The sequence below is a fragment of the Phragmites australis genome, chromosome 1, assembly GCF_958298935.1.
Source record: "Phragmites australis chromosome 1, lpPhrAust1.1, whole genome shotgun sequence".
NCBI lineage: Eukaryota > Viridiplantae > Streptophyta > Magnoliopsida > Poales > Poaceae > Phragmites > Phragmites australis.
The window spans coordinates 40,849,447-40,872,839 of NC_084921.1; the positions used below are offsets into that span (position 1 = coordinate 40,849,447).

Here is a 23,393-nt window from a genome sequence, read left to right on the forward strand (position 1 = left end):
TGGTGCTCCGGTCGTCTCGTGCTGTATCGAAGGAAGAACTGGGCTGCGTACAATAGACCATGTACTAGGCAAAATTCTTTACTGGGCTGGGCCTAAAATTATTTAGGGCCCAAAAATTGCAGAACAAACAAAGCTATATAATGAGCCAAATTAATGGATATCTTCTTCTTTTCAAAATAAAAAATGAAAAGAAGATCAATGAGCATCTGAGACATGAAGCTTTCACCTCGCTTCGGTAGATGTGTTCTACACTTACAGAAAGTACAAACTGCATCTGCATTGAGCCAAGGGTGTCGTGTGATTGATTCGATGGCGATTTGATCAGCAGACCTCTGAAAGTAAGTCGGGCTCAGTACCAACGCGGTCCAGCTGCGAGCCCAGTCCGTCGACGACGTCGTAGATCTCAGCCGACCTCGGGTGATAAGTATCCTGCACCAGGAACCTGTGCACCTCGCCATCCAGCTCTATCCAGCTGTAGGCAGAGAGCTTCTGCACGTTCTTGCTCCTCATCAGGTCCCTGATCTCCCTCACGTCGCCCCAGAGCTCGGCGTCGGCGTAGATGTTGGACAGGAGGACGTAGATCGACGAGTTCTCAGGCTCCAGGGCCAGGAGCTTGTTCGCGGCGAGCTTGGCGAGCTCGACGTCCGCGTGCGCTCTGCAGGCGCTGAGTATCGTGCTCCAGATCACCGCGTTCGGCTCGACCTCCGTGTCGCAGATGAACTTGTAGGCTTCCCACAGCCTTCCGGATTTGCAAAGGAGGTCTACCATGCACGCGCAGTGCTCCACTTGAGGAGAGACATGGTGTTTCCTCTTCATCTCTTCGAAGAACGCCATGCCTTGGTCTACCAGGCCGGCGTGTGTGCACGCAGTCAGTAGCGCGACGAAGGTGATCTCGTTGGGCTGAACACCATCAGCTACCATCTTTTTGTATAAGGTGATCGCGTCTTCTGCGAAGCCATTCAGTGCCAGGCCCCTGATAATGGAGTTCCAAGTGATGACCACCTTTTGTTCCATCCTGTTGAAGACATCCCGAGCTCTGCCAACGTGCCCGCACTTGGTGTACATGTCGATCAGAGCGGATCCAAGATAGCTGGTAAGTGGCAGTCCTTGGCTCTCGACGTAATTCCCAATCTGTTCTCCGAGTTCATCAGAACCCAACTGCGCGCATGCAGACAGTACACCAACAAGAGTCACTTCGTTTGGCTTGCAATTGGTTGCCTTCATCCTCTCGAACAGCTCGAGAGACTCATGTGGTCTTCCATTCTGTGCATAACCAGCAATCATAGTGCTCCATGCCACGACATCCCTCTGTAGCATCCGATCAAACTCCTGACGCGCCTCATCGATAGCACGGCACTTGACATACATCTCCATTAAAGCGGTGTGCACTATCACGTTTTGCAAATCCTCCTCTCCGATCAAAGCCCTTGCTCGCTTTCCAGTGTCAAGATCACCAATCTTGGCGCATATGGAGAACACCGTTGTGATAGTGATAGCATTTGGACTTGCACCATCGCTCAACATCCGACCAAACAATCTCAATGCTTCCTGGAATTCCCCACCATGCGCATAACAGGCGATCATCGAATTCCATGAAGCGGATGTCCTCCTCAGCATACTATCAAACAGCCTTCTTGCTTTGTCCACATCCCCGGACTTGGAATACCCAGTGATCAAGCAATTCATCGGTATCGGGTCCTTGACTGGCATCTCCTCGAAGACCCTCACAGCAGACGCCATGTCCCTGTTCTTGGCATAGAAATCCACCAGTGCAGTCTGCACGAAGACATCTCCAAGCAGCCCACGCACAAGCGCGTGACAATGCGCCTGCCTGCCCTGGCACGATGCTGCCGAGAGTGCGCACGACTTGACGACGAGTGGGACGCAGCCTTGAGGCACGCCGGCGCCCCTGCGGTGCAGCGATGAGAAGGCCTCTAGGAGCTCTCGGTGCAGCGAGAGCTTGGAGAGCGCGGAGAGGAGGGTGCTGCAGAGGGCAGCGGTCGGGCGGGGAACCGCGTCGAACAGGTGGCGTGCGGAGCGGGAGGTGGATGCGTCTGATAGGAGGTCGTGGAACGGCCGGGTCTTGAGGAGGCAGGCGAGATCGGTAGGCAAATGGGAGCGGAGGAGGCGGGGCTCCATCGGCGGCGGCGAGCGGTGTTCCGCGGAGGTTTCGACGAGCGGCGGTAGTGGCCGGCGCGGGTGTTCGACGCGCGCGAGGAGATGTGCCAGTAAGGCATGCCGCGGTGCCAGAGGCGCGGCTCGGCTCACGGGCCGGACGCCGGCGGCGTGGCGAATGCCTCGGTTGCTGGCCTCGCGGCCGTGGCGACGGCGACGTTGCGTTGGCTTGGGTATGCACGGAAGGGAGGGACAATGGCAATGCGGAAATTATTAGCATGTACGGGTGGGGATTACTGTCCAGAGCTTTGTCAAAATGCAAGAATTTTATCAGCATTTTGAGGACGCGGATCCTCTCCAGGTACCGCACAGAGGCTGATACTGGATCCGGGCCCATATATCGACCTATGTATATTACTGCAGAGTATCCTGATCCGGATTTTGAAAGAATTTCAGCCAATTTCTACATGAATATTGAAGAATTCACATGTTCAAAAAAACAGGGCCTCGCAAGTAGCAGCGGACAGTCCAGACATATTGACAGATGACTCAATCAAGAAACGCGCCCGACACAAAAAAAAGAAGAGAGTATAAACACATGGTCGGATACAATCGTGCAAGTCGGAAAGCGGTAAACAATGTGCAACACATTCCAGATTTGTTTGGGCAGCGTGAATTTCACAAGAAATTCGTACGAACAGTTTAATTATTGTTGGAAACGGGATGGGGTCCGAAGCAAAATCTTACTAAGGTTTGTAATATCTCGATGAGTAATGCTACACCTACAAAAAGGTCCTACAAAAATTCTACTTTTTTAACTAAAGCACAAAAATTCTACTTACGTGCTGATGGAGACATCAACAACCTGTTTTGAAAGTTCTACGTGGATACATTGGGCAAGGTTGTTATTGTCCACGTCAGCACAAAATTACTCGGAAGGCGGTATACCCACATTTGACACTTCATGACACAAGCAGTTCTGTGGAAGTCCCATGTCATCACTCATCAGTCATTAGAACGAAAATCAAAGCACTGTGCAACTGGATGAGGTTACCGAATATTGCACTCCTAACACCAGCCCGCTTAAACAGGCAGAGTTTCTTCGAGGAGAAATCGAAAAAAGTCTTGAGAGAACTGTGACTATACACACAAGGCACAAGGCATGTCACTCGAAAATTGAACCAGAGGCACTCATCACAACGTTGTTCAGTACAGGGAGAATATCTCCCTTTACATCGTAGGAAAAATAAAAGGGACAAGCAGCGGTAGAGTACATCCAGCAGAGATTCAGAGCATTGCACTACTCAATTCAAGTCGAAGTTTGGTCGCCTCTTCAGCGCCTCCATTCAGCTTTAATTGCTCTACCTGAAGATGTAAAAAAAGAATACAAATGAAAAGGAATATCGAAAACAGAAGCAAAAGCTTTCAGTTCAGACTTCTGAGCTTCAAACTCTAAACTATTCAAACTGAGACTGTTTCGAAACATAGCTGATGGCTAAAAACGTGCTAGTACACATCATCTTTCCTAAAACCTCTAATGTGTTACACAAGAAAGTAAGGATATATATACATGAAAGATGCCATTCAGTTTATTCAGACTAACAGAACAATACCGTCAGCCTTTTATTTTCCTATAGATAGCGACAATATCTGCAGATAGCTAAATGAATTGCATAAATTGATGTACTAATGCTCTGAGTGCAAAGTCTGTTTACTTATATCTGTAAAAGGCACTTCTTTTTAGTTCTTACCATTTGCATCATTGGATGAAAACACGGATCTATCACTTTTTTACACCATCCCTGCCACTACCTTTGACAGGGTGAGTTCAAACTTACTGTTTGTACTGGAAGGAAGAGAGTGGCGGTGAGTGAAGCCACTCTTTTCTGCTGATGAATCAGAATCCAGCCTGGGTGAATTTTGTCCTCGCAATTTTGCCTTCGCGGACTCTGTTGCGGCCATATAGCTTGGCTGCCTTGGCTGCACGGGAGTAGTATGCGTTCCATTTTCCATATATTCTGATTTGTTGGAGAACGAAGACTTTCTCTTGCTAGTTCTAAGGCTTCCATTAGACAGACGTTCTTCCTTGAACCTTGCTTCCTCTTTCTCCCGTAAAACATTGTCTTCATTATCAATGTTCTGCAGCGGCCTAACTTCAACTGCTGGAGCAACAACAGTGGACTCATCAACATTTTCCCCTATAGAAACCAAATCGAGCAGAGTTTCCTGATCATTTTTCAAACCAGGTACCAAGTCGAAGTTCTCTATATTTGAATATTCCAATAGATGACCATTATCAGAGCACTTCTGAGTTTCAAGAGGAAATGAAGCCTCATGTGTATTCTGTAGTGCCTTTTCACATTGGATGTCTCGATGGTCAGATATCCCATTCACGAGACTAGGTATCTTTGAGATTTCTGCCACAGGATTAGATACCTTTTGGGCGTCAGCTATAGAATCAGATACCTTCGAGGAATCAGCCCTGGAACTAGATAACTTTGAGGCTTCAGCCATGGAATTAGTTACCTTCCTAAGGCTCCTTTTAACCTTCTCAAGTTCCGATAACTGGCTATCTGGTACTGAATCAGCAGGGGAGCTAGAGAATTTCCTTGGATTCCGTGTATGCTTCTCAGATTCAACAGTCATGCTTGTATGTAAACTCTCAACAGTAACGGCAGAACACTTCCGAACATTGCGCTTTAACTTGGCTGATTCGGTTTCCATCGCATAACTGGCCTTCCTTACCTGTTGTTTCCCATCCACAACTCTTTTTGGTTGGGAAACAGGCTTCCAGATGCAGCTTATAGTCCATCTCTCTAGCCAGTTGTAGGTCGAATTGGGGTCCCTCTTGTCATACTGGAAGTGGAGAGGTTCTAGCTTAATTGGTGAAGACAGAAGCTACAAAATATACAAATGAGTTAGCACAACTTTGAAATATGTAAATGGAGTGCAGAACAGGTTTGTTCACATGAATTTCTTAGAAAAGGAATGAACAAGGTGGCAAGGCCGTTTTGTTTTGGATGTAATTAGCCAATTCACAAGTAATATTTCAAAGAAAAATCAGATACCTTTCGAAGATACGCATTTGAAGATAACTTCTCTTTCCATGCATCAGACGATTTAGCACCCTGAAAAATGCAAGCACCACATTTTTGTTGTTAGATATGTATCAAATAATTGTATGGAGTTGGTTACGTATAGGACTTTGAGTTGTATTAGCGGTATAGGGTGGAATTCTAGTATGTCTCTAGGTAGAATCTAGTAGGATTGTTGTATCTAAGCCTCCTCATAAATATGAGAGGATGACCGTTGTTTGTAAGCATGACGACATAACGACAGGTTCGCAAGGGGGCAGCGAGTCTCCTGAAAACCCTGGGAAGCGGCTAATGTTGCTAGTTGGGGAGGAACGTCCGTAGTCATGCCTTGATGATGTAGACTTCGATTGAACCTCGTTAACAAATATCGTGCCTCTGGTATCGTCTGTGATCGTGTGCATCATCTCGGTAGATCCATCCGTTGCTTCCCGCCGATGGCTGATTTCATAACAAGTGGTATCAGAGCCATGGTTGGATTGAATCTAGAGGTGGTGCGTAGAAGATCACGCAGAGGCACGGGGATTATGCTTCCACAAGGCGTCATGCAACGCACAGGCAATGCGGGACGAACACAGTGCAAAGTGGAGCATAGCCATGGCCGATGAGTGCAGGCGAGGCGCGTGTGACCGTGGCGGGTCAACGCAGGCGTACGAACAGTGCAACGTGAATGGCGGTGCGGAGACGTCATGGACAAGTGGTGTGCACAGGTGTGTACGAGAGCGACGACGATGGCGAAAATAATGGTGGATTTCGGAGGTTGATGTGTTGCAGGTTACATCCAGGCAACAGCTCTGGTGATGGCGCGACGAGTGCAGTCGGCTTTCGGATCGGCCTACGAATGTGTTAGTGTGGGCTTCGGTCATGGGCGTCAGCTGGCCGAAGAGGCGTCGGACGCGTGTGAGACACGACGACTAGTCGCGTGGGACATGGCGTCGGGCCATGTGGGATGCTCAGCATTAGCCAGGAGACCCAGCGACTCGATACTCAGGTTGTCGATCGGCCGGTGGGAGCTGAGGCCCACGTGGGGGAAACTAGGCGCGAGTAGCCGGCTCGGCCTAGCACGGTCTAGGCTACCGAGGCCTGAGGTAGCTGCGCGGGAGGCCAGGTGGGCCTGGTGTGGCAGTGGTATGGTGCATTCACATGTGTCGGGAGGAGCAATTGGCTGGTGCGTGGGAAACAACACGCAGGATTGGCACTCGGGAAGGCACGCTTGAGTTGGCGCGAGGCGTGTGGAGGGCGCTGTGCGTGGGATTTTTTCCGCATCGCCAGCCGTGTGCGCGTGTGGGAAACGACAGGAGCTGGCGTGGATGATTGGGAAAGCGGCTGGTTTTATTGTGGGGCGTGTACTGACATGAGTCCAAAGAGTACACGACTGATTGACTTTGACTCGGACCAGGACAAGGCCAGGTTGATTTAGAGTCGATCAGCAGGATGCGGCCAAAGAAATAAATACCAGCCGTGGTCGATGGGATCAAAAGCGCAACGACAAAACAAGAACGCGGAAAGAGGCAACCAAAGGAAGGAAGTCCACTAGGATTATGGAAATTGCAATCGGGTTGTTCGTGAACCGATACTTGCGACGGTTGATGGTGAACAACGGACGGCGATCGAGCGGGTCTACTTCGCCATATGCGTACGACATGGTTGTCGACGGGGCTTGAGAGCGATCGGATGTATTGGCGTACAAGTGATAGGTGTGTCGTGCGGACATGCACTAGGTGCACATGTGTTGGAGTGCTACAGGAGGTCGCAGACACGAGCTGCGTAGGTGCTGGAGCGCGATAGGAGATCACATACGCTGATGAATATTACAACTATCAAAGGAGGAGAGACAATCGACCGGTTGGCATGACCTCAGGCTAGTGTTGCGGTGCTCGGTGATGAGCATGGGCTGTCGATGGTGTTTGGTCGTGATGCGTATGGCGACTGATAAGAGTTCAACAGTGATGACCGAACAGTTTGCGGGCACATAGCAAACACTCCAGGGAAGGCTAGTAAACAGTTCACTTGGAGGGTGAACATACCGTGGTGCAGGGCGGACAGGTTGGTGGCGAAATGTCAGTTATACTACGAGTAGCAGAGATGAAGAGACTGACAACAACGACATAGGAGAGTGAGGACCGATAGTGGTTATTCTCTGTTGCGTGACAACACATGACACAAGCTCAGGATGTAGGTTTGCATTGGAGGGGGCTTGCATGCTTCCAAATCAGTAAGAGCACGGATCGATTCAAGTTGTGTGCATGGGTTTCTGAAGTGTGGATTGATAGGCGTGAAGATGCATCAAGGGTTGAATTGGAAATAGATATGTTCTCTACTTGCAACTGGAGTAATCTAGTTGGTTTAGGACTGCAGAAGGTTATGGTGTAAGACATCGGAAAATCGTAACCTAAACAATCAGGTGAAAGAACAATGCTGTGTGGCAATTTCTATGTGTGACTCGGAAAGCAATAATAAAGTTCTCAATATCAAGAAGCAGTCAATTGGGAGCGTGTATATCGGATTCAGTTGGCTTTTTCATGTGACGCCAAACATGGAGTAGATTTTCTTCATGAAGTTTGGTGATTTTGGTTGTATCTACTTATACGACGGTGCAGGCTGCTATGCTGCTGGAGTAAAGTACTATCAAAATCAAGATCTATAATGGAGTTGTGTGCTTCAGGGAGTCAGGCATGTGTTAAAGCTAAGGACGAATTTGATTTCGCTTAAAGAGGCTGTGTTGATAGAAAAGAAATGTGCTCAGTTATAGGTGAAGTCATGGGTTTGAAGTTACAGGGGTAGCATTGTCTCTGGAAGGCGTGGATTTGAGTGAAACTCATCGAGCAGCTCTCGTTGAGCGGCAAAGACGACAACTCAAGTTCGGTGTACATGAAGGTTCGCGCATGACGGCTTCAAGGTGGCAAATTATTCACCAATATGGAGTTGTTGTATATGTGTAGAATAACTGTACGGAGTTGGTTACATATAAGACTTTGAGTTGTATTAGCAGTATATGATGGAATTCTAGTAGGTCTCAAGGTAGAATCCTATTAGGATTGCTATAACCAGACCTCCTTATAAATATGAGAGGAGGGCTGCTGTTTGTAACCATGATGACATAGCGACAGGTTCGCAGGGGGTAGTGAGTCTGCTAGAAACCTCGGGAAGCAGCCAATGTTGCTAGTTGGGGAGGAGCGTCCGTAATTATGCTTCGGAGATATTTGCTTCGGCTGAACCTCGTTAACAAATATCATGCCTATGGTATCGTCTGTGACCGCGTGCATCATCTCAATAGATCCAACCATTGCTTCCGCTGATAGCTGATTTCCTAACATTTGTCATTTTTTTGCTCATAGAAAGATACGAAACAGCAAACATTGCATAGGACCATATGACGAATACATAATTTAGTTAGCGCAATCACCACTGAGGAACAAGAGGAAGGATGCAAACAAAATATAAACGCATGCTCAACAAATTGTACTCACCCTGTATTTATGTTGGCCAAACTTCAAATTGAATTGCATGTCAGAACTAAAGAGTCTAACATTTCTTCCCCGAACTAGAGCCTGAAACTTCACAATCAGCCATGTTGTACGAAGGGTTGAAACAGCCTGCCTCCTTACAAGATGCCCACGAATCAGTGCCTGAAGTCTTATGATACCTTTTAATGCACGGAATGACCTTCGCGCCTGCAGAACAACCATGGCAACGTTAGCACTGTGCTATGGTAATAAACTTGAAAAGAGTACATTGCAGAATGGCAACTGAATTACAATTACACGAACAAAACCTTATATAATACTAGTTTTGAGGATATGAAGGATTCCAAATGCACAAACTGTCAATATGGATAGAATTGGGATTCTAGAACACTATGACGGGTGCTTTTGCAACCTCCCAAAAACAGCTGCCAAAGTGCTAAAGTTGCATCCACTACTTAATGATGAGGCACAAATCCACCACTCAGCACACAAATTTATTTAGGATGCGCGTTGTTATTTCCTTTAAAAAATAATAATAAATGAGTGATTCCATAAAAGGAATGGCTGAAGTTAGGAGTAACATGGCAGAGTGATGCGATGCATCAGAAAAGTTGCCGGAACAATATTGGACCAGTGTATGAAAAAATAGTATTACCAGGTAACCTCGAAAGGCCGCCTGTGCCTTCACTGCGGCTTGTTCTTCTCCCAGTTGCCCAGGACCTGATGTTTTGGACTCAACAATGCTTTGGTTCTGCACATCTTGTTGTCCTGCCCGATCGCTTGGCAAATTGGAATGTTCAGCCTTCCCATTAGCTGAAACAGCTCCATTTTTGTGGGTATTAACAAGTACTGGCTCGGAAATCACAGGAGAATTCTCAGAAAATGCAAGCTCCTCCCCGGCTGAATATCCATTGTTAATTGCAGCCTTCTAGCAAAATATGATACAACAGTTGATGTCTTGGACGATTGGCGCACATGCCTAGCTATAATATGGATAAATCAAAATGAAAACTACAAGGAAAGGTGCCAGTTTGTAATTTTTGTGTGTGCAATCCAGTAAGCAACTAGTATATGATAAATTCAGTTTTTGCAGCGCTGTTTACTTCATCGAAAATATAAACTGGATGAGCCTGTGTGTATTCAAGTTATCAACAAGTGGCATTAACCCCAAAGCTGGACCAGAAAAAAAAGGTAGTAAGTAGCATTGCAAAAGCTCACTTCAGTGCATGTATGGAGTTCTCAGCGAGAATCGCACAAATCAACTGTAAAACCTCAGGGAAGACTACCCCCTAACAACATATCCAGATTATAGAAGTTCTTACCGACTCATTTACGTTGGTAGAACCGGATTTGGTTGATTTCTTCCCCAAGAGCACAGACTTGATCCACTTCGCTGGTGACTTACCCATAGTAGCAGGCCTAAACCGTCAAGCACTGCAAATTCTGGAACCTGTAATTGAGGAGCTCATAAGTATACAGATCTATACCACTATACCGCAACCAGAGCTCTCTTTTTTCCAAAAGAAAAATAGAAACAACAAACTGGAATAACCATAATTTCGCCAAACAGAGCGTAGTCTAACAAGCTTACATCAGTAACAGTACCAGCTTCCAAAGTGATGCAAAGCTGAAAAGATCGCAAAAAAAACACGAGCTGTCCAACCCACCACGAGAGAGTGGCTGCCGCAGCGCACAACCCAAATGCAGTGGCAAAAAAAGGAAGGCACAAACCAGAGCAAGCAAAGCTCAAGCCATAAGAAGAAATCACCAACAGCCAAAGAGAACGGAGCCCTGATGAACGGAACACGCATGGATCTGGCTACCGCTTCACAAAAAGCCACGAACCAAGCGCTAACGGCACAATCTAGCACGTAATTAGCGCAAACACAAACATAATATGCAGCTCGGAAACCTGAAACAGCGGCGTCGCGACGCGCCCCGGCCAACAACCGGAGGAGGAAGCACACTTGCGGCTAGGCGAAACACCTCTCCTCGTCTCCCCACTCCCTACTTACCTACCCTTCAAGCCACCAACCTCCAGTCCATTGGAGAGACAGAGCCGGAGGCATTTTGCTGTAGCTGGCGCCTGGCGGAAAAAGGCAGTGGGGAGAGAGCAAAGCGGAGGGGCAGCAGCAAGTGACTGCGAGCCAGCGAACGGGGCCCGCACCGCAACGGCAACGCACACAGCCATCCGCTGCGCGCCCGCCATCGTGAAACCGAGCAGTAGGGCCAAAAAAACCCTGGGACCACATGTCCGTGGGAGAGATAACTTGCGCGCCGAGTGAAAGACGTTTGGGAACGCTGCGAGGCGTGGCCTTTTCGGCTTTTCCAGACGAGCTAGCTGTCCCCCCCTCGGAGGTAGTACATGCGCGAACCGGTCCACGGGACCGCGTGTCAGCGAGGCCCATGCTTTGTTGCGGCTCCGTGCGGCTGGTGCGAAAAGAGCAGAAGCGGGGGTCGGGGGTGGTCCCCCTCGAGGGTTTAGGTTAGCATCTTAATCCGCGCTGCAAGAGGATAGGATTTACCACTCATAGGAGCTGGAGTACGAGTGGTTAATTTGACCTGCTTCGTGGAGTCCTTCGACTGCTGTCTGTGCACCTGCCTACGGTTACGGCATGGCTTAGAATATCCTGTTCCAGTTTTGTCCCTGCCTTCGTCTTCCGATTTCGTCTACAGCGAAAAACCAAACTAGCTCTGTCTAGCTTGGCGAGGCTAGGCTTTAGCCATTGCCAGCAAGGGCAAGCGAAACTGGAGAGTGGAGACAGAGACACCCAAGCCGGTATATTATGGACCTTGGTACTCCTCTAACATTTATGACGTGGCGGTTTGTATAATAAAATAAAATAGTTTAAATTTTTATTTTTAGATTAAAATAAAAATCAGATGACTCAACTAAATATTTTCAATTTACCTATAGTTTTAGGTTCAAGATTTATTAGGGCTAGTCAAATCTAACTTAAAAAAATCTTAAATTGAAAGTTGTAACAAAAAAGATATATATTAGCTTAAAAAATCTTAAATCTGTGCCAAACAAAATATATACAGAAGGGTATCCATGGCCCCTTGCTTGGCTAGGCAAGCCTAGACTTTGCTAGGATTCTAACATGCAAAGCAGTAGTATACTGTTGTTAAGCACAGGGATGTTGCTATGCACCGAGATAATGCGCGTGGCCGGTGGCGCGTGCACCTCGTCGCGAACGGGCCTTAACGATAATAAAAAGCATCAGCCAGGATAATGAGTGCCATGTCCGGTCAACATCACGTCCACCCCAAAAGAAAATCCCAGAGCAGGTAGCGGCGGCAACGGAAGCACCTCACTTTCCCTTGTTCTGCTCGCAACTCCAGGATAACGAGCTTACCCAACCAAACCATTGCCTAGCGCTCGACGGATTAACGTACCCAATAATTACACCGGCCAGGTAAACCAAGGGAAGGGCCTGGACCGGCCTGACCCGGCCAACCACCAACCCAACCCAGATGGGACGACGGCTCTCCGACGTGGCACCAGCTTGCGGCTTGGGCTACCGAAACAAATTCTATAAAATTCTATTCTACAAAAGATTCTCTCATCTCAGATAATACATGTCCATTTTCTCTCATATCTTTAATCTAAATATTAGATCACGAGATATATGATATAAATAAGATTTTGTAAGAATATTTGTTGATAGATTTTTATAAAATTTACTTCCTGAGCCACTGCCCGCCTGGCACTGGCAAACCGATACGGGTTACCCAATTCGCACGGTTATCTGTGCGGTGAGCCGATAATGAGGGCGGGATCTGGCCCCAACCGCCGCGCCATGATTGTACCCCGCCATTGATTCTGACCGTACGTCTACCCTACAGCACTACCAAGTGAAGGCCGCATTACCATATCTGCGGCCTTTTGCTTTGTCAATTGTATGTAATTTTCCTCAGCACTTGAACCGGCCGTCGAAACAAAAAGGGAAAGAAAAGAAATTGACAGGCCAGCGGAGGGTTACGTACGGGGCACGAGGATGCGAGGGCATGAGCTTAGTTCAGAGCAAAAATGAAGAGCAAAATTTTAGAATTAGACATATCAAATTCAAGTAGCAATTTAGCATGACGTTACTATGTGGTGTACTTTGGCACGGTTACGCACCGCAGATTCAGCATTTCAACTGCAGGACACAGAAGATATTTGCAATTGTTGCGTCGGTTCAGATCTCTCGCAAGATAGGTACCAACACGGCGATCAAGATCTACTGCAACCGGCTTAAAAACAAATCTACTGCGACCTATACTGTCGTCGTTGTGCTGTGCCCACATGGTCAAGTGACTCTAGCTGCAGAATAGAAATTTACTCAACCCAACCACCTCACATTCTATGCAAGCAACCACAAGAAAGTGCAGCAACCAAACTGGGTCTCCTGATCCCTGCGATTCTGACATTAGAGAACCGACATTTTCGAGGTTCAGATGGTGCAGAGATATTTCCAGTCAGTCTGTTACCACCAAACCCACCCGGATCGCGTGATGACACAGAGAAGGCCAAATACAAATTGCTCCGGAAAGGCGGAGACTGTAAACAAGCACATGAAGACATGGCGGGTACTACCACATGCGATGGAAGAAATGCAGCTGGGACGTCGCCGTCAACTGCTCAGCATCAAACGGGAATATATACCACGGCCCGCCGGCGCTTCATCGCTTTAAAGGCGCACTTCAAAGCATGCCAACGCACACGCACAACTTGTGCTTGCCAGTGCTAATCGACGGGGCAAAGTGCATAAGCTACTACTACTTCTGCTCTTATGGAATTTGACAGATGTGTACCTAAGCTCTAAAGAATTCATGCTAACCAAAGGCCCTATAGCTCAAAATGACATAAGAGCAACGAGCATTCTATCTTCTGTTCATGCCCTGATAGGGCTCAGGACAAGCATGGTGTTGCCAAGTAAGGGAGACTATGTGCGATCTCTCTGGATTATACTTTATAAGGTGCAAAAGAGGGCTAATGATGAAAAGGAAATAAAACTGGATTGAAAGAGACATAAAGCTATTTCTTTTCTCTTTTAGTAACACAGAAATTGGTCAGCTAAAGTATGCGATTTTGTATTTCTCTTGCACTCACTGCCCTACCATAATGATCCATTGTTCATTCTTGTATATTTCTATAAGCTACGCTATAAAGGTGCGGCAACAAATTAACTAAGCGAGTTGCAGCAAAACTTAGCTGCCCTGGAGTAACATCTTCATTCACTTGATTCGGATTCAGTGAGCTAGTCTAGAGACTAGTAGGATAGAATATTATTTGGCTCTGCCTCAGGGTGATGCACCATGCGCTATGCTAAAAATGACTAGCTACAGATTTTTACATTAGCACTAATGTATCTTCACGCTTCATTCCCATCAATCCTGTTGATGTAACTTTGCCTGCCGTTTTCGCTTTCCCTGTTATCTTTCTGTTTGTTTCGTTGTTGCTTCAGGTTCTGAAGTTTTGTGCATTCCAATCTCATCAACATGAAGGTGGTACGATGATGCCTTTTCGTCATGTTTTTTTATTAAAAAGGTAAAAAATCAGGAATCTACCAATTTCAAATTTGATCATTGCAAGCGTCTGTAATGCGAGTATTCTTGTGAAGAAAAAATCAATTCGACGTGGAACATTCATTCATAGACAAAGATGAAAGAAGCTTAACCTCCTATACATCCAACAAAATCTTCTACGTTAGAATATCATATTCATACTTCCAATAAAGAATTCTGCAGCAATTTGTCTATTGAAATAGAGTTTTTTTTCCTCGTGTTTCCAAATAAAGGACTAATCAACTTTAACAACATCATAGAGGACAGTTAAGAAACTAACTAAAAACTGTTGGCCAACAACTTAGAGTTAACACATCATATTCATGCTATAGGAAGTCGAATGGAGGAGTGATGTGATACTTTGTTAACTGAGGTAACAGGTGGTCGAACTCATCTATTCAGCCAAAAAAAAAAAGGTTTCACCAAAACTAGTATGAAGCATTCTGTAAGATCTCTAGTTACGATAAGGCTATCATTGCAACATACATATGTATGTTTTCTTTTGTGAAGAACATACATACGCAGCTGAAACTCAAAAGATGGGAGTTGGGTGAGGAAAGAGCAAGATATCAAGATGTGATGAAAACATCATTTTCGTTAACAAGTGCCCGGCATCCGTCAAAGGAACAATTGTTTCGACAACTTATTGCTTATCCTAATTTCTATTCAGTTTTTGTTCCTTCAACTCAATCTACTCTGGAGATCACGTCATACTAAAGAATATCTAACAGCACATTGCATCTCTATCAAACTACCTGCTACCAAAACAGGTGTTCCGCATTCCAATCCAATACGGGATCAGATGAAATCAGGGTGTACCTCCTCATCCACTACTACTTCAGTAGCGGCATATTGATCAGTTTCAGTCCAGTGCTGCTCAGAGCTCTCCGAACCATTTCTCTCTCCAGAGAAGATTGGGTCCAAATACTTGCTCCATTTTGATCTTTGTGCTGAACAAAAATAAGTGTGGATGCTTTCAACTTTCATAATTCGGCCATGAACAAGTCCAAGTGTAACAATCTGATTAGGATTTGCATGTATTACCTTCAGCAGTAGTAGTCGCAGACCAGGGACTTGGTACTTGCTCAATCCGCTGCCTCTTGGATAAAGTGGGATTTGTTGATGGCTTGGGTCTCTTTCCTGCTACACCCAGTTGGGCTTTGGGAGGCCGAATTTTAGGCCTTTCTTGAGGCAGTTCAGTTGTCACTTCAATCCCTGTATCTGTTTCTACATTTGGACGAGAAAACAGTTAAGACAATGCATTGCAATTTTGGCCATTACACGTCCAAAAATCTGAAGACAACAAAATTTCAAGCCTTACAGCTCTCAGAAGCACAGACTATACAACATCATCTGAATACATAATGCAGCAATTAAACTGTTGGGCTCCACCTCCACAACTAATAACAATGAACTATCAAGCAATTAGATGCAGTATTGAGGTAACTGTATTAGAATAATGGTTTGACAGCATTAGTAGATCTATGTTGAGAGTCAAAAGGTCCCTTAACTACACCTCAAACTTGTAAAACTTGTAAAAGGTGCCATCAACATGCTAGTCGTGGCACAAGTATCTATGGCTTGCTCTAGTAACTCAAGGCATCTCAGACTGCAATACCTTAGACGCTTCCACTACAGATATACAGAAATTTCAGCTTCTTAGTGAGGCCCCAATTCAGCCTTGAACGACAATGTGTACCGTACAAGCTTGCAATTCTGCCAATTCATTCTAGCCCCAATCACATTACATGTAATCGCACCCTGATTGCACAGCATCAATCATCCAATATTCAACCTCAGCAAAACCGTCCAGCGCCTGAAATGAACAGCGGCATTACATAAAACACGTTTCAAGCATACCTCCATCTACGCCGCCCCAGCCATCACGCTGCTCCCTCGGACTGTCCAGGTACTCGGACCAGTCCATCCGCCTCTCCCCCCTGGGAATCTCATCCCGCTCCTCCTCGGCCGCCGCCGCCGCCTCGGCCAAAGGGGCGAACTCGCGGCGGCCGCGGGACATGTTGGCGTCCTGCACGAAGCGGCGGAGGTCAGCGGCGCGGTAGCCCCGGGCGTGGACGCGGAGCACGGACTGGCGCTGGTTGCACACCACGCACACCCACTTGTTGCTGCTCTTCTTCTGCTGCTGCTGCTTCACCTGACATCACCGAAACGATACCGAGAAACAGAGCTGGATCAGAGATCAGTGGTTAACCAAACAGAATGGGGTTTTGCGGAGGAGGGGTTTGGCGGCGCCGCGCGCACCTGCAGGGTGGCGCACTGCACGCACTGGAGGGCGAGGAAGAGCGTCGCCGATGCCATGGCGATCGCTGGGTCCCAGGCTCAAGCGCTCAGCCTCTCAGGTGGTGCGGAGGGGAGGAATTGGTGAAGAGATTTGAATTTGGTGGCGGCGGATTGGGGAATTCTCGTGGTTTCCCCGCTCTAATGGAGGGCGGGTGTGGGCATTACTATCCAGCCCGTCCGTTCTTTTTTATCATATAAGGGCCCGACCGAGCCTGGTCCCGAGGGAAGGGTCCTGGGACTCGAGTCCCCCCAGGCACGTCCTCCCATGGCGACCGGTCTCCCCGCCTCCGCTGCCGCTTCCGTTTCCGCCGCCTCTCGCCTCTTCCAGCCCTCCCGCCACCGCTGCCTCTGTGGACCGTCTCCTGTGCTCGCCTCGTCGCGCACCGTCACTTTCCACGGGCGTGGCTCTGGCATGGCCTGCTCGTGCTCTCCTGAGCCACCGCGCGCAGCCCCCCCCCCCCGCGGGGATCGAGGAGGTGGTGGCGCTGGACAGGATACAACGTTGGTGAGGACTGTACACATCATCTCCGTGGTAGAAGAAGATAGTGTCAGCCCGATTAAGTGTACGTCCTAAGAAGAAATCATGCGCCACACGGTAGGCCCCCGCTTTGAACCCATCAGTCCAACTCCAACGCTATCTCTTTTTTTTTTTGGATGGAACTCTAACGCTATCCAATGCTTGTACGGTATTGCAGGACATTATATGTAGCGCTTGGCGGACTTGTATGTGTTAATTAATTTGGAATAGCTGGATAAGTGAAGATGTCTTGTTGGTACGAGGACGTTACTATCTGCTAGATTGTCCATACTTGCGATTTTGGATATGCAACTAGTATTGTCTGACTATCTGAACACGAACATAATTTCGTTTTCGAAGTTGCTAATGTGTAGTTGTCTTTGCCTCATTTACTACTTTTCTCAAGCATATTGTATTGTTTTATGAACCACTTGGTTCACGCACGTAAGTGTTAGTATGCACTGCAACTGTTGTTAAGCTGTACTTGTTGATCATTTGATGCAATTCTTCTGAACTTGACGCCACTGTCTGCAGTATTTTGCTTGCTTCTCTTGATACAATTAAGTGCAATAACTTTATGTTTCTGAGAAAGGGCTTATATCAGTTTATTCTCTATGAATATGCCTTCTTTAATATCTAGAATTTGACCGTATCAGTTTACCGCCTTTCAGCGTGCATCTGACTGGTTTGTTTCTTTTAGGCTAGTAGGCTGAAGTGGGTCGATGAGGGATTTGAAATGTTTGTATTCACAGACAACTCGATTGAGCATGATGACCTCAGGAAAGAGTTATCATGCTGCGATATGCTAGTCAATGTTGCAATAACAAGTCAGGAAACTGTGCAATTGCTTATGAATAATAGTAAAGACATTTCTGAAAGCGATAGCATTTACACCCGAAAACACGGAGATGATCATAGGTGGGTGGGACACCGAATAAAGCGAAAAAGGGGTGGAAAAATTCAGTGTTTTGGTTGGGTACAAATTCAGAAGATACGTAGCTGTGCTGAGCGCCTCAGCCCAATATGGTGAAGGAATGCTAGCCTGAAACATAAGAGAGCGCATGATATTGTTAGTAAGTACGGATAATGCGCTCGGCTTTACCGTTTTGGGGTGAGGTGTGAGGACATGACATGCGCAAGGTAACGCCCTTGGTGAGAAAAAAATGACGCGAGGTCAAGTTGTCAAACTCTCACCCGTTGTCGCACTGGACAGTTTTTACAGTGGTGCCAAACTGTGTAGCAACATAAGCAAAAAAATGTGAGATGGTCTGAAAGGTGTCTGATTTTAGCCGAAGGGGAAAAGTCCATGTAAAATGTGAGCAGTCGTCAAGAATGATGAGATAATATTTATAGCCAGAAATGCTAGGCATAGGTGATGTCCACAAATCACAATGTATTAAATCAAAGTTCTTGATGGCACGCGAATTGGATGTAGCAAAAGGTTGTCGTGCATGGTGACCAAGCTGGCATGCATGACATAAGGGTTCTAGCTCACGTTTATTGCATGGAACTAAATGAGATAAAGCTTCGACACCTAAATGACCAAGACGCTGATGCCAGAGGGTGCTAGGAGTGGTGGCAGCCAGGAGCGCACGAGGCGGGACATGGAAGGAGTAGAGCCGCCCCGAGCTGTTACAGCGGACGATTTCGTTCCTGGTTGCCAAATCCTTTACAGAGAGGCCAAAGGGATCAAACTCGACAGAACAAAAATTGTCAGTGGTAAATTGTCGAACGGATATGAGATTTTTAATAATGTTAGGAGAAACAAGAACATTATGAAGATATAAAGGGTGCTCGGCAGAAAAACTAGTATGGTCAGTGGAGATAACGGGCAACAGTGACCCGTTACCGACAATAATATTAGGAGGACAATTCGATGAAGGGGGAGAAGAGGAGGAGAGGTTACCAGACGAAGACTTCATGTGAGCATCGGCCCCAGAGTCCATGTACCATTCACTAGACGGTGGGGGAGTAAGCGTCATGGTGCTGAAGGAATTAGCAAGTGCCTGCTAATCCCAATACGGAGCAAGCGGGGAAGGCGTCCAAGCACCAAAACCGGGGGTCGGCGCGCCTGGCGCGCCATAGCTAGGGGGCGCACCCGGAAGACCGAAGACGGGTGCAGCGCCGTGTGTGCCCTGCGCAGTCAGCGCATGACCAGTGGGAGCGCCGGCACCAGGGGCGCGTGGACGAGCGCCGAGAACGCCCGAGTTGTAGCCGGGCCACACCTGGAACGTCCCAGTCATCAGGTTAAAGGTGGTGGGCCACGCTGCCAGAGGGAGACGCCGCGGAAGGCGAGGTAGCAGCAGCAGCAGTCGAAGGGGCGCTGCCACCAGCAGGCGTTGCGGGTGTCGTCGTCCGTGGAGGGGCTGCAGCGACAAGGGCTTGTGAGGGCGCCTTGGACAGCATGTTGATCTCCTCCAGCTCGAGATCGGAGCGCACGGTGACAAAGGACAGGAACGGGCGCTGGCGTTTGATGAGGGCCACCATGTACTCAAAGCGCTCGTTCAAACCGCGAAGAACGGAGAGAACGAGGGTGCGATCCTCCACCGGGTGCCCGAGATCAGCCAGGCCATCCGCCATACTTTTGAGTTTGCGGCAATACTCGGTGATGGTGAGAGTGCCCTGTACAAAAGTACGGAACTGGCTGTCGAGCATGAGGACGTGCGTTTCCTTATTGCCGATGAATTGTTCCTCAATGTTCTGCCACATCTCGCGGGCAGACGGCGTGCCGGTGTGAACGACCTCCATCAGTTCCGACGTGATGATGCTGAAAATCCAGGATTTCACAGTGCAATCCATACGCGCCCAATATGGATCGGCGGCGGTGTCGTCATCAATTTCAACCAAGACGTGGTCGGTCAGCTCATATTTACCAAGGGTGTTGAGGAACAGGGCCTTCCACTTGGTATAGTTCGTCAAGGCGAGATCGAGGACGATGGGGATCGCGGCCTTGATGTTGGAGATAGCCACCGCCTGGGCATGGAGCGCAGTGGTGGCGGCGTGTGCCTGGGCCGCCGCATATGCCTGGACGACCGCGGCTTGGGCGGCTTTCAAGTCGGCGTCGAGCTGCGCCCGGGCGGCGCGGAGATCCTCCAGGCGTGTGACGGCGTCCTCGGCCGCGTTGATGAGGGTGGCGTCCGCCTTGGCGGCCTGGAGACGGGCGAGATCGGCACGCTCCGCCTTGATGGCGGCGTTTTCCAGAGCGGCGGCATGAGATGGCCCCTGGGAAGCGGAGGCTATGGTGAGAAGAAGAGAGAGCACGCCGGAAGAGAGAGGGGCGGCGGCGGTAGGGACGAACGAGGCCGGCGGCGATTGTTAGAGGTGCGGAAGCGAGGGTCGCAGGAGCGAACCGCTCGTTGATACCATGAAAGCGAGAGATAATTCACGCGATGATTGATTGATTTACCAGAGGTTACATATATAGGCCAAACCCTTCCATATCTTAACAACCAGCTTATGGAAACAATGACCGGGAAGATTAGGAGAGTGATCACGTCTAAATATAGTCTAACAATTTCTAATGTAATCTGCTTTCAGTCGTCTCTATCCTTAGTAAACAAGCTAGGTGGTACATATGTTCAATACACTGGAGAGCAGGACATGTTTGGCAAGCTAGCCAATATTGGTAAACCAAGTGGCGTAAAGGAATCAGCTGAAGTTCTGAAGACAATATCTAATGCCTGGGAAAGACGCAATTCAGATGACATTAGATTTTGCTTGCTTGTTGTGGTTAATGCATACATAAGGCCAATTGCAATGCTGAAAAATCTAAGAGCAAAAGGCCTTTCTACCCTAAGTTTTATGTTAAAAAACTGTGGTCCACAAATACTTAATTGTTTGTTCTACCCTAACTGTAGGAAGGCCCTTCAGTGTATGAATTCCTCCTCTCCCACTGATCAAGTCTGCAACTATCGCTGCATTGCATCATATTAAAGTCCGCATCTAGAGGCCTTTTCTCTCTGTGTTTTGCAGAAGAAAATTGCCTGGACCTCAATGCCGACATACCTAGTAAACTCAGTGTAACACCGCTAACCATGTTCAGAGAACAAAAGCTAAGCCATGAAGTTGCAGAAGACCTGTTTATTGGTTGGCTAGACAGCATCGAATGGAGTTGGCGAGTTGCAGCTGGACAAAATCCAGCATATGATCAATTCCCATGTCAGTACCAATTATTCTACAGAGGGAAAGCTAAAGGTTCATTTTGGTATGAGCCTGTTTTTCAGGTCAAAACTCTGGAAGGGAAGCTGGTTTGGAGGCGCAGAAAGTATCGTGTGAGAAAAGCTAGCAACCCTGGTACATTTTACTTCAGTGTGCTGGATAATGGTGTGGTTTCCAAAGAATTTTGGACATTTGTTAACGTTTCAGATTATTTCAGCTGGGGTCTGTTCCATTATCATGGTGCAGCAAAGGCTGCTGGGCTAGCATACACTGGAGCGGTGCTTGTTACCCCAGATGGGTCTTATCCTGACGTGGGAAACACAAGACTGGCTATTAGGGCAATGGATCAATCCCCGTCGGAAATGCTTCCTCAACCTTATCCTTATTTAGTTATTAGGGGAAAATTTTTCCATCTCCATCGGGAATTTTGCGAGGATTGGATTCTCAATGAAGATGTAAAATTAAATTATATTTGATTATTTCTATATATTAACAATATGTACATAATATAAATAAGTAATTTATGATGCATACGAGGATAATTAATACAATATTGATAACATTGTAGGTTAGACGAAAAAATATGAGTAATTTATTATTTACTCTACGTAATGTAATGTTTACACATTTATATACTAAGAAAAACGTGTATATATATATATATATATATATATATATATATATATATATATATATATATATATATATATATGTGTGTGTGTGTGTGTGTGTGTGTGTGTGTGAGAGATTTCGGGGATATAGTGGGGAGTGGGGATGATGAGCGACTTCTTGTCCCCATCCCTATATGAGTTCGTGGGAGGATCGGTTCTTTATTGACATCCCTACCTCTGCTTTAGAGAAATGTGGTATGAAGAAATGGAAGCTTTATGCGGTTGATAACTGTTGCAGGATGGGTGTGGCACTCGGAACTCCTAAAGGTTCAAAGCTGCATTATCATATTGCTCCAGGAAAAGAAACTGGCATTTTGCAGAAAAGATGACACTGCAATGTGTTCAAGTGGCAAGAAAGGAGCCATTTCATTCCTTTTGTGGCATGAAAAATAGCCTTATACAGAGCACGGCCAGAGCTCGTTTCACTGGAGTGGGTTCAAGCTTGGAGATGAACCAAGAACCAAAAGGAGAGAGAGAGAGGAAGAGAGTTGTGGGAATGAGTGGAAAAAATAAGGTCTTCTCTGCCTAGGGCTCATTTTATAGAGAGAAGCGGCAGAGTAAGTTACCATCTACTCTCAAAATTATGTTACAATTATGTACATATGAGGCTATTGTTTGCCATTTTGTTCTTTTACATGGGCTATATCATTTTGAGAATTATAGTCGTCATTGTATACCACCGTACACCGTCAGGGTATCTATGGTCTGGGGCATTTTCCCCAATAGCACCCTCTTATATGCTAGTTCTGAGGTTCTGAGGGGCCTCGCGGATGCACATAGAATTAGCTTCAGCCCCATCGAAGTTAGGATATCTTAGGTGGCTTTCTGTCATTGCAGTGTAAATGCCTTTGGCTAGGAGCGAGAGCCGCAAGGTTCGCTGAGGTCACATGCCATGATCCCAGTGGCGGAACCCACCGCTAGCAGCCAAGATGGTGGTGGCGAGGTCGGATGGTGCGTGCAGTCTGAAGCGATGCGGTAGGTACACGAAACGGAGCCGACAGAGGAGGGGGCTCGGCAAAGGCAAAGTCGTCCGAAGCCTGGCGGCATAGGCTAGACGTGGAGTAGATGGTGAGGAGGTTCGACTGAGGCGACATCATCTAGAGCACCATGGCTAGATCCGGACGGCAGGTCGATAGCGAGGCCAGAAGCCCGGAGGTGGTGGCTGGAGATGAAGTCAATGGCGGTGCCGAAGGCTCCACTGAGGTGACATGGTCCGGAGGCGGAGTCAATGGTAGTTTCGAAGGGCGGCTTGGTGTCACGACCCCCTCGGTAGCTACCGTAAGTGGCGGCGATGAAGTTTGATGGAGGTGACATGGTTCGGAGCCCCGCATATGTGGCCGGAGGCGAAGTCAACAGCGGTGCTGAAGGGCAGCTTGGCACCACGACCCCCTCGGTGACTACCGCAAGCGGCGGTGACGAGGCTCGACAGATGTGACATGGTCTAGAGGCCCATGGTGGTGGCCGGAGGTGAAGTCGACAGCCGAGCCAAGGGATGGCATGGTGCCGCGGCCCTCTTGGT

General features: G+C 47.6%; 3 protein-coding genes, 1 long non-coding RNA gene and 1 pseudogene across 8 annotated transcripts; 2 read left to right on the forward strand and 3 right to left on the reverse strand.

Moving 5' to 3' along the window:
* Positions 1-297: 297 nt before the first annotated feature.
* On the reverse strand, positions 298-2,536 carry LOC133919302 (pentatricopeptide repeat-containing protein At1g08070, chloroplastic-like). The gene has a single exon (XM_062363671.1). The coding sequence runs from the start codon at positions 2,137-2,139 to the stop codon at positions 322-324; it is 1,818 nt and encodes a 605-aa protein (XP_062219655.1). The 5' UTR covers positions 2,140-2,536; the 3' UTR covers positions 298-321.
* A 742-nt stretch (positions 2,537-3,278) lies between these two features.
* Positions 3,279-10,798, reverse strand: LOC133919321 (protein IQ-DOMAIN 31-like). 4 transcript variants are annotated; one of them, XM_062363709.1, is made up of 7 exons: positions 10,587-10,798; positions 9,997-10,124; positions 9,330-9,599; positions 8,678-8,881; positions 5,184-5,243; positions 3,954-5,013; positions 3,279-3,480 (listed from the first exon to the last, which is right to left on the reverse strand). In XM_062363709.1, the coding sequence occupies exons 2-7, from the start codon at positions 10,081-10,083 to the stop codon at positions 3,449-3,451; spliced, it is 1,713 nt and encodes a 570-aa protein (XP_062219693.1). In that variant the 5' UTR covers positions 10,084-10,124; positions 10,587-10,798; the 3' UTR covers positions 3,279-3,448. The 4 variants fall into 4 exon arrangements, with proteins under 4 accessions (XP_062219693.1, XP_062219687.1, XP_062219679.1 ...); XM_062363703.1 differs by having other exon boundaries at positions 9,330-9,602; positions 10,587-10,797; XM_062363695.1 differs by lacking the exon at positions 3,279-3,480 and having other exon boundaries at positions 3,487-5,013.
* A 3,980-nt stretch (positions 10,799-14,778) lies between these two features.
* Positions 14,779-16,952, reverse strand: LOC133919346 (uncharacterized). Of its 2 annotated transcripts, none has more exons than XM_062363731.1 (4): positions 16,490-16,952; positions 16,088-16,382; positions 15,272-15,448; positions 14,779-15,177 (listed from the first exon to the last, which is right to left on the reverse strand). In XM_062363731.1, the coding sequence occupies exons 1-4, from the start codon at positions 16,544-16,546 to the stop codon at positions 15,026-15,028; spliced, it is 681 nt and encodes a 226-aa protein (XP_062219715.1). In that variant the 5' UTR covers positions 16,547-16,952; the 3' UTR covers positions 14,779-15,025. The 2 variants fall into 2 exon arrangements, with proteins under 2 accessions (XP_062219715.1, XP_062219706.1); XM_062363722.1 differs by having other exon boundaries at positions 15,272-15,454; positions 16,490-16,948.
* Positions 16,953-17,018: 66 nt separating this feature from the next.
* LOC133919362 (uncharacterized) lies at positions 17,019-17,418 on the forward strand. Its single transcript, XR_009909921.1, has 2 exons — positions 17,019-17,123; positions 17,224-17,418. It is a non-coding gene; the product is annotated as an uncharacterized LOC133919362 (long non-coding RNA).
* Positions 17,419-20,510: 3,092 nt separating this feature from the next.
* LOC133884871 (violaxanthin de-epoxidase, chloroplastic-like) lies at positions 20,511-21,679 on the forward strand (annotated as a pseudogene).
* Positions 21,680-23,393: the final 1,714 nt, after the last annotated feature.